The sequence below is a fragment of the Camelus ferus genome, chromosome 36 (assembly GCF_009834535.1).
Source record: "Camelus ferus isolate YT-003-E chromosome 36, BCGSAC_Cfer_1.0, whole genome shotgun sequence".
NCBI lineage: Eukaryota > Metazoa > Chordata > Mammalia > Artiodactyla > Camelidae > Camelus > Camelus ferus.
This window is the reverse complement of record NC_045731.1, coordinates 29,048,355-29,057,022: the sequence shown is the minus strand read 5'-3', so window position 1 is coordinate 29,057,022 and position 8,668 is coordinate 29,048,355. Positions and strand designations below refer to the sequence as shown.

The 8,668-nt window shown below is 52.3% G+C and overlaps 1 protein-coding gene across 1 annotated transcript; it reads right to left on the bottom strand.

Annotated features, from left to right (window-relative positions):
- Positions 1-7,282: 7,282 nt before the first annotated feature.
- Positions 7,283-8,023, bottom strand: LOC116661696 (golgin subfamily A member 6-like protein 2). The gene is made up of 2 exons (XM_032474201.1): positions 7,919-8,023; positions 7,283-7,752 (listed from the first exon to the last, which is right to left on the bottom strand). The coding sequence occupies exons 1-2, from the start codon at positions 8,013-8,015 to the stop codon at positions 7,283-7,285; spliced, it is 567 nt and encodes a 188-aa protein (XP_032330092.1). The 5' UTR covers positions 8,016-8,023.
- Positions 8,024-8,668: the final 645 nt, after the last annotated feature.

Genomic DNA, 8,668 nt, shown 5'->3' with positions numbered 1-8,668 from the left:
ACAAGGTCAGTCAACATAAAGATGCCAATGTCCCACCCAAATAAAATAAGCAAATAAAATAGCCAGTTTCCGTGTAGTGTCTGACACTGTTAAAATGCACAAAGAAGAGCAAGGCCTTCACCAAGGACTATACCAATAAGTGGTTTCAAAAATTGTCATTTACACAGAAGTGTCCTGGATCAGAAGCAAGATGGTGCCTGGATCTCCCTTGAGAGTGACACCTTGAGTGAGAACTATAGGAGTGGTGTTGGGAGCCAGGGCAGAGGCCTCCACAGCTGATGGCCGAGGCCATTCACGTCTCAGGACTGAGGGTACAATGTGACCAAGAGTGATGGCCCACCTGTGAAGCCGGCGACTTTGCTGGGCTGGGGAATCTTCAAAGGGAGGTTATACATTCCTCATCCGGAGACAAGACGCTGGAACCACTGCTGCCGTTTAAGAAGGAGGTGATTCCGACCTTGGCTAGAGAACATCTCGGAAGCCTAGGTTCTAAACATTCTCTGCAGAGCTACTGCCTGAAAACTGAGGTCACCGTGGGAACAGTTTTGGGTCCATCAGCAAAACGCTTCCCCAGGCTGGGGTCGTGCTGCCATCCAGAAGACTTGTGCATGCCACTGTACATAAACCGGCCAGGCAACAGGCACACTGCCTCAGTTCCACAGGAGCCCCTCTGCCTCCCCAAGTCCAAGATGGACAGAAAGCCGTGTTGTTTCTCAGCATTGAACTTGAAATAACTGAAGGCAAGGACAACAGGCCATTAGATATATTTCACAAAGAGGTTACTTTAATAACACAAAACAATTCTGATAGTGTTCCGGGTATTGACTGGGTAGCTTTGCCTTTATATCATATACACGTGATATAGGGGTCATACTGTGTCTGTCATATGTCTGTGTGTGTGTGTGTGTGTGTGTGTGTGTGTGTGTGTTTTCTACCTGACAGTTCCGTTCAAAGAAGGCAGCATGAACAAAGGCAAGGTCTACCTGCTTCTTTTAAATGAAGTGATTATCCTGGTCATTGCTCAGGGACCATCCCTTCCTTGCTCAGGCAGCACTGAACCAAGAGGTTTCCTTTCAGTGTGGAATTAGCTGGAACCGGGTCTCTCAAGGATGCTGAAGGTGCCAAAATACATTGCAAGGCCTGATCCTCTGCCCTGAGCTGGGCAGGGGGCAATGATGTGCAGTCCACGTCCGGGCTGCGGGAGGGGAAGGGAGAAGCGCCTCACACTGGCCAAGAGGGAGTCTCCTCTGAGTTAGCCCTGCAGAGGCAGGACCCTCCCTCCCTCTGGAGTGGTTTCTATCCCCGCTTCCCCTCCACAAAAGGGAAGGCGGGAACAGAACTGGGAGATGAACCCCCAGCTCCCTCTTCTCCAGAAAGCCCTGTGAGTAGCCTCTTAGGAAGCCTCCTCCAAGGGGAGTCCGTGTACCTGAGCTCAGCACCAGGAGTGGGGCTCGGGCCTGCCCTGAAACACGCTGTTCTCCACCCCGACTTGCACGTCTGTGTGGTCCTAGTGTGGCAGGGTGGGGGGAGGATGGGGTGTTGGGGGAGAGGGTGGAGGAGAACCGGTGGGTCTGTGGAAAGCCCCCATGGGCACCTGGGGAACTTCTGAGATGCGTGTGGCCTTCCCATGCAGACTCAGGCCTATTACTGCATGAACGGAGGCCTCCTTGACAATTGCTTTGAATGGCATTGGCTTAGCAATTTCCATCAAACTTACTAAGCCCACGTGACACACGAAACTATATGCAGAGAATTCACAACTTTATTGAAACTACAGATATGAGCCCTAAAACAGTGGGTCAGTGAATGTACTTGTATTTAACACACTTAGCAGGCGTCTGGTGAGCTGTTCCTGGCGGGGAGGCAGGCAGAAGGGGAATCCGGCTCAGAGGCGTTTTGAAAACCCCTGTCACAGAGACCATTCCTGAGGACACTGGGACTACAGAAGCAACACCGATGGGAGGGGACCAAGCCACCCCCCTGAGGGCAGCCACAGGGACGAAGAGGTGGAAAACGCCAGGACACAGGAGGCAAGAACTCAGGCGGGAAGGGCGGGAAGGGAGGGAAGGGCTGCACCGGCGGCACGGGCGGCATGGGTGGCCCAGGTGACACGGGCGGCAGGGGCTGCAGGGCTGGCAGGGGCGGCAGGGGCGGCAGGGGCTGCAGGGCTGGCAGGGGCGGCACGGGCGGCACGGGCGGCAGGGGCTGCAGGGCTGGCACGGGCGGCACGGGCGGCCCCAGAAACGGCCCCAGCGGCAGTGGCTCCACAGGAACGCACATGCAATGCTGCTCCCGAAAAAGCATGTCACCGCAGGGTCCCCCCAAGCCTGCGACGACAGGGGAAGCCAGGAGCACGGGGCGCTCGCTTCTCAACCTTAATGCCCTCTGATGTCTCCTCCACTTGGCCCTTCTGTTCTTAAACCAAACCTTCAATCAGAGAGAAAAGGGAATTGCTTTAGCACATTCACCATTTAATGTCAGACATGAAAAAAAAACGCATTGAATTGCACCAGCAGAAGCTATTTGCTTCTTCTCAAACCTCTCAGGACAGTTACCAGCAAGGCCCGCCCTTCAGCTCACCCTTACTGAGCAATGACTACCTGCCAGGCTCTGGCTTGATTTATAGCTTAGTCTCCCTCCTCCCACCTTCACTATCACTCCCCCCACTCAGATGCAGCTGGAGTTGTCGAACCGCACTGGGTCCCTGCTGCGATTACTGGGCCTGGTAGGTCTGCGTCCTGACAACTGACCATCAGCTGCCAAGCTGCCACTCACCCCTACACACTAGGCTCGTGTCACCTTGGCTGTGGACGGCACAGGAAAACGTGGCCGCCTTTAAAGTGACGCAGAGGGGAACAACTCCCATTTCGAAAAGCCCACCCTCTGTGTACAGTAAATAATCAATAAGAGTGTGTTGGACTTTTAAATAAAAGCTGTCCTCAAAGATGACTGAAGGGTCATTCATCCTCTGAAACCTCTTGATGGCTCAAAAGATGGAGATGGTTTGTGAGGGGGTCTTGGTCATGGGGGTCCAGGGAGATTGCGGCTTGTCTCGCTGGCACACCTTGGTAGCTGAAGCCCCGGACACTGCCTTTCACATTAGACTTTAGGAATAATGAACGTTTAGAGCAACTCAGCCCAAATTTACTACAACTCTTAAAGTCTTTGCCAGCCAAGAGTTTGGGGCTAAGAGGCACACCATGGTCGCCCTGGGCAGTTCCGCACTCTGCACCCTGCCCCACCCTCCAGACTTTCCTGCGCTCGGGACCAGGTCAGCTCACTCTGCTCTGGCTGCAGGTGCAGGACCGCGGACCGCGGACCGCGGCCTCTGCTGCCCGGCATGGCTGGGCCCTCTAGTCCCTGCTACTCCGCCAGGAGATCCCCAGCCCGTCCCTTATGCTTCACATAAGAAGGTGCAACCTGTGTTTTAGGAAGACGGTCGACAACCACGTGGGTGAAGAGTCACCAAATGGCTCCTCCCTAAATATCTGCCAACTATGAACAACTGAAAATAAAACCTGTCCCGTGGACGCCACTCTTCCCTTAGCATCCCAGTTAATGGACTTACGTCCATTTTAGGGGGATCAGGTGTGCCAGTGGTCACATCTGCATAAGCAAAACGCAAAGCAGCCTGAACTGAGGTACAGGCTGGTACTACTTCCATTTTTCCAATACTGGTTTCATAAAACAAGTCTTACTGTATTTGCAAAATGTGGCGGGGTGGGGGCGGCCATTAAATTTTCTTCTGTCAGACACAGAATAACAAATACTGTGTGATCTCACTTCCACGTGGAATAAAAAAAACCCCTCAAACTCATACAAAAAGAGATCAAATTTGCAGTTATCAGAGGCAGGGGATCGGGGAGGGGGAACTGGATGAAGGTGGTCAAAAGTTACAAGTTTCAGGTTATAAGAAAAATCAGCACTGGGGATGAAAATATAATTCATACTGCTCCAGAGTATATAGGAAAGTTGTTCAGAGACTAAGTCCTCAGAGTTCTCATCGCAAGGAAAAACTTTTTTTCTTTACTTCTGTATCTATATGAGATGAAGGATGTTGATGAAACTTACTGTGGTAATCATTTCATGAACATGTAAGTCACATCATCATGCTGTACACCTTCAACTAATAGAGGGCTGTCTGTCAATTACAAGTCAACAGAAGTGGGAAATTTTTCTTCGGGACATTCATGCTGTAGAGTTTGGCAACAGATGACAACAGTCTCTCTGTTTCCTCATTTGTTTCTTGTGGCTCCTTTTCCCCTCAGAACCCCATTAAGAGACCACGACGCAAACCCAGGAAAAGCAAGTCACCGAAACTTCAGTTTTTCTTTTCCTCTGAGCACCCTTTGCCTGCTTGAGAAAGCAGAGGCCTGGGCCTCCCAAGCCCTGGCCAGAGCTGACTGTGAGCCCAGCCCGTGGCTTTAGGGGGCCAGCACTGCTTTCCAGACTCCCCGCCACCAGCTCTGCAGCCCAGGGCCATCGCAGCCCTCACACACGCTCCCTGCAGCAAAGCTAATAATCCCATCCTCATTTTTCTTCTTCTCTCTTTCTTTTCTTTTGCTTCCCCCCACCAAATCCTTCTTTGATAAAACTTAGGCTTTTCTATGGTCTCGGATAATCACTCCTGATCCATTGACCCACAAATTGGTCATCACTGACTGAGCAAGAGAAAAACTATTTCAAACTATCAAATGTAAGACTCCAGCCTGGCCTGCGGTGAGGGGTGGGGTGGGGTTGTGTAGCTCGAGTGGTTCAGCACATGCTTAGCATGCACGATGTCCTGGCTTCAATCTCCAGTACTTCCATCAAAAAGAAATTAAATAAATATACCTAATTACCTCCTCCCTCCCCCCAGATGAGCTCTGAACTAAGAGCCATCCCCCACCATCAACAATTCCATGCAACCCATCTCTTCATAACAGCACCACAAAGAGAAACAAGAGACCTCAAGTGTTAGAAATTCCTCAAGAGAATATTCACGAATGCATCTGGTAGTCTCAAAACTTTGACTGTGTGAGATACCTCCCTGGCATACGTTCCACTCTTGTATAATCATTTCCGCTCTGTATAATTCGTGCTTAACTTCCACCTTCCTTAAGTCAGTGGAACTCTGTTGGAAATTGTTGGTTTAGTTTGTTTCACTTTTACACATATTTCAAACGCTGCAACTCACCCTCCCACCTCCACCGTGATGCCCAACCTATTACGTTAGCAATGCTTTCAGGCTGGCACATCAAAGAATTCCAGAAAATTAAGATTCAGGGCTGCCACTGTCTACACTGCTTTACCACACACTTAGAAACAGCGGCAGGAGAGGGCCTCTGACCCATGGGGCTGTGGGGGGGGGGGTTCCTTTTTCTCCTCACTCCAGTGGGTAAATACTTATAAATTCACCCCTTCTGCAAAGAGCTTCTGCTTGGTTTTAAATAATTTAGTATAACTGGGCTCTTCCGTGTATTAACTGAAGAATTTCCACTTCTGATTAACCCCAGTGTGACGCCACACAAAAGTGTTACCTAAAGGATACCGGTGTTTGAAGGAGTTGAACTCTGTGCGTGTGTGTGGTTGTAACTCGGTGACATATATGGTTATATAGGTATAGTTTATACAAAGGTATATATATGTCGACATGTACATGTATATACCTTTGTATACAAGGAATAGCATAGTCCGGGAATATTTTTTCTTCTTTTGGGAAAGCCTGTCCCTCTGATAATAGGCAATGTCCAAAAGTTGGGGTTAACTTATCCCATTTACCAAAGGCCAAGACCCCAAAGTTCAAACCTTATTTCCCAATCATGGAAAAGGCAACAACGACAAAAAAACAAACAAACAAACAAACAAAAAACAGCAACAAAAAAAAACCAATGGGAGATGTCTAGGACAAGGTGTCCAATTCACGAAGCGGGCTTTACAATGGCTGCCCTACAAGTTGGGTTTTTTCAGGTTTTTACTGACCTTCAGTTGAGCTTCAGTCACTCCCATGCGTCTTGCAAGATCCTGGCTGTGGGGAGACAATCAGAAACGTTTAGTATTTGGAGCTGTGGATGAAATTAAATACAGGATGTTATTTCATCCTTTACAAATTTTTTCCTCTAAAGTGTCGGTGATTTATTTTGTGAACAAATTTCTGGAGTAGGTAAACACACTTCTTCAGAATTTACAATGAAATTAAATTGACAAATCGTTTAACGAAAAGCCAACTCTCATGGCTAAAAGAGGCACAGTTCCAGAAACACATGAAATTCTACTTTACACTTTTCGTGTTACCAACATCAAATGAATAAAAATCTCGGCGGAAATATCTTTACGAACTTCCTTTGCCTCTTTTACATTGCTCTTGCCCATTTTATGGTTTAAATTAAAGCCTTGAAATAGCTTGCCCAATAAATCAATCGATCGATCTATCAGTGATGAACAGGTTGGGGTACATCCTAGTAGGTTCGAACGGACAGCGCAAACTGCTCTTCACTCTCTGGCTGAGGTGTTGTTTGTTGGTGTTGGTGGTGGTGTTGTTGTTGTTGTTGTTGTTTGTTGTTTTCACTTTATCAGCAACACCCCTAGTGCCGACCTAGTATACTACTCTGTAATATGTAGCTTGAGACTTGCTTTAGAGACAGTTTCTTCTCAAGAGTAAAATTTGAGGGGATGGAGAAAAATCACTAATCAAGATAAGTACTTTTCGGGGGGGGGGGGGGCGGTAGAGAGCCCAGTGGTAAAGCGCGTGCTTAGCATGCACGGGGTCCTCGGTCCAATTCCCCAGCACTGCCACCACAAATAAACATATAAATAAGTAAACCTAAGTACTCTCCACCAAAAAAGAAACAAAAAATAATAAAAACAATCAAAATAATTTTTTAAAGAGAAATGATTTTCAAACGCAGTGTTTTGAATATACAAAACAACGCAAAAGTTATCCATGATGAACAGATTATCAAAATTTGAAATAAAGGTAGGATCCTATCTTGATTTCCCCCACCTCAAGCTTCTCACCTTTATCTCTGCCTTGGTTCTAACAGAACATTATTTCTGTTAACCGGCAGCCGACAAAGTTTCCGCGCATGATTGTTGAAATGCCGCACAGAAATACTCACCCGCATTCCCGCGGGGCACAGCCCGGACCCCCACCCTAGGACCCGAGGGCCGTGGGGTCCCGACAGCCGCCAGGCTCCGGGGGCTCTACCGCCCCGCGCGGAGGAGAGAGCCCCGTGAGCGCGCCGCACGCCGCCCGCCGCGAGCCGCCCGCGCCGCCGCACCTCAGCGCCCGCCCCGCCGCACCTCAGCGCCCGCCCCGCCCCGCCCGCTTGCCGGGACCCCGGCGCACCCCGGCCGCCCGCTTACCGCACGTGTGGGCTGAGGTACGGAGTGTGCTGGAAAATGCCCTCCAGCTCCTGCACCTGCAACGGCGTGAACGCGGCGCCGGGGCACCCGCCGCGGCACGACTACGAGAGCCCTCGACGGCGGCCTCCGGGGGCTGCTGCTCCCCGCCCTGCTCTCCGCCCTCGCCGCCGCTGGCGCCCGCCTCGTCAACCTCCTCAGCCCCCGCCTCGGCCGCAACCTCGGCGACCGCCTCGCGGCTTCCGCCGTCCGCGGGACCAGCGGCTGCTGCGCCAGCATCGCCGCCTTCCTTTCCTTCTCCTTCGTCTCCTGCCTCCTTCCCTTCCGCGGCCGCTCCTTGCTCAGGGTCGCACTGCGCCGGCTGCTCCTCTCCCCCCTCTCCGGGAGCCGAGCTCTCCGCGGGCTGCGCTTCTGCGAGGGAGGAAACCCAAAGAGAAAGATCAGGCCGTCCAGCGAGCCCGGCCTGTGGGGACAGGAGGGGACAGGCGGTGCCGGAGGGGGGCCCTGCGGCTCGCCCCTCTCAGGGAAAGTGCGTTTCCTGGAATCCGCTGAAACCAGCGCCCGCACCGCCACTGACCGTGCGCCTCTTCCCGCTCCTCGTCGACCCCCGGGCTGAGGGAGCCGGCAGCCGCATCGGCAGCGGCATCGCGGCTGCTCTGGGGCGGAGGCTCCATGTCGCAAGTGCTGTCCAGGAGCTGTGCGCTTCAGCGGAGGGCTGCGCTCGATCTCCTGAGAGACCTCGGCTCCCGGCACCGTCAGGGCTCCCCTGGCGGCTGGTCAGGAAGTCTGGTTAGACTCCCTCTGCGGGCTTCCCGCCGCCTGCTGGGGTGGGGTGGGCTCAAGTGCGCATGCGGCAGAGGCTCGGCCGTCTAGGGGCCTAGGGGAGGGAGGGGCGGGCTCGGCGGGAGGGCGCCGGCAGGGAGCACGCGTGAGAGCAGAACTCGCGCCCCAAGTTGCAACCCAGCTGGCTGCTCCGCCCTTGGCGGGGCGTCTTCCCAGACGAAGGGGCTGTGCTCCATTGTGCCAGCCCATTTGTGCGCGGTTAGAGAGACACCTCACCCTACCTCGCAGAAGGGTCTGGGGACTCTCTCTCGGCCCAGCCCTCCATATCCAGCAGCCAGTAGTAAGCGGGGAATAGCAATCACACGAATACGGCCATCCTTGGTATCCGCCAGCTATTGCTTCCAGGACCGCCAGCGGCCACCATTTTCCACTGATGCTCAGGTCCCGTAGTCAGCCCTCCATATCCGTCAGGACAGAACCCGCGGATATGGATGGCCGCCTGTGTAATAATTGGGAAAAACCGCGTGTAAGTGGACCCGCACAG

Excerpts from the sequence above, each read along its gene's own strand:
- LOC116661696 (XM_032474201.1), bottom strand. The coding sequence starts at position 8,015 with ATGGAGCCTCCGCCCCAGAGCAGCCGCGATGCCGCTGCCGATGCGGCT. Across the intron at positions 7,753-7,918 it reads GGAGCGGGAAGAGGCGCACG|AAGCGCAGCCCGCGGAGAGC; the intron begins GTCAGTGGCGGT and ends CCTCCCTCGCAG.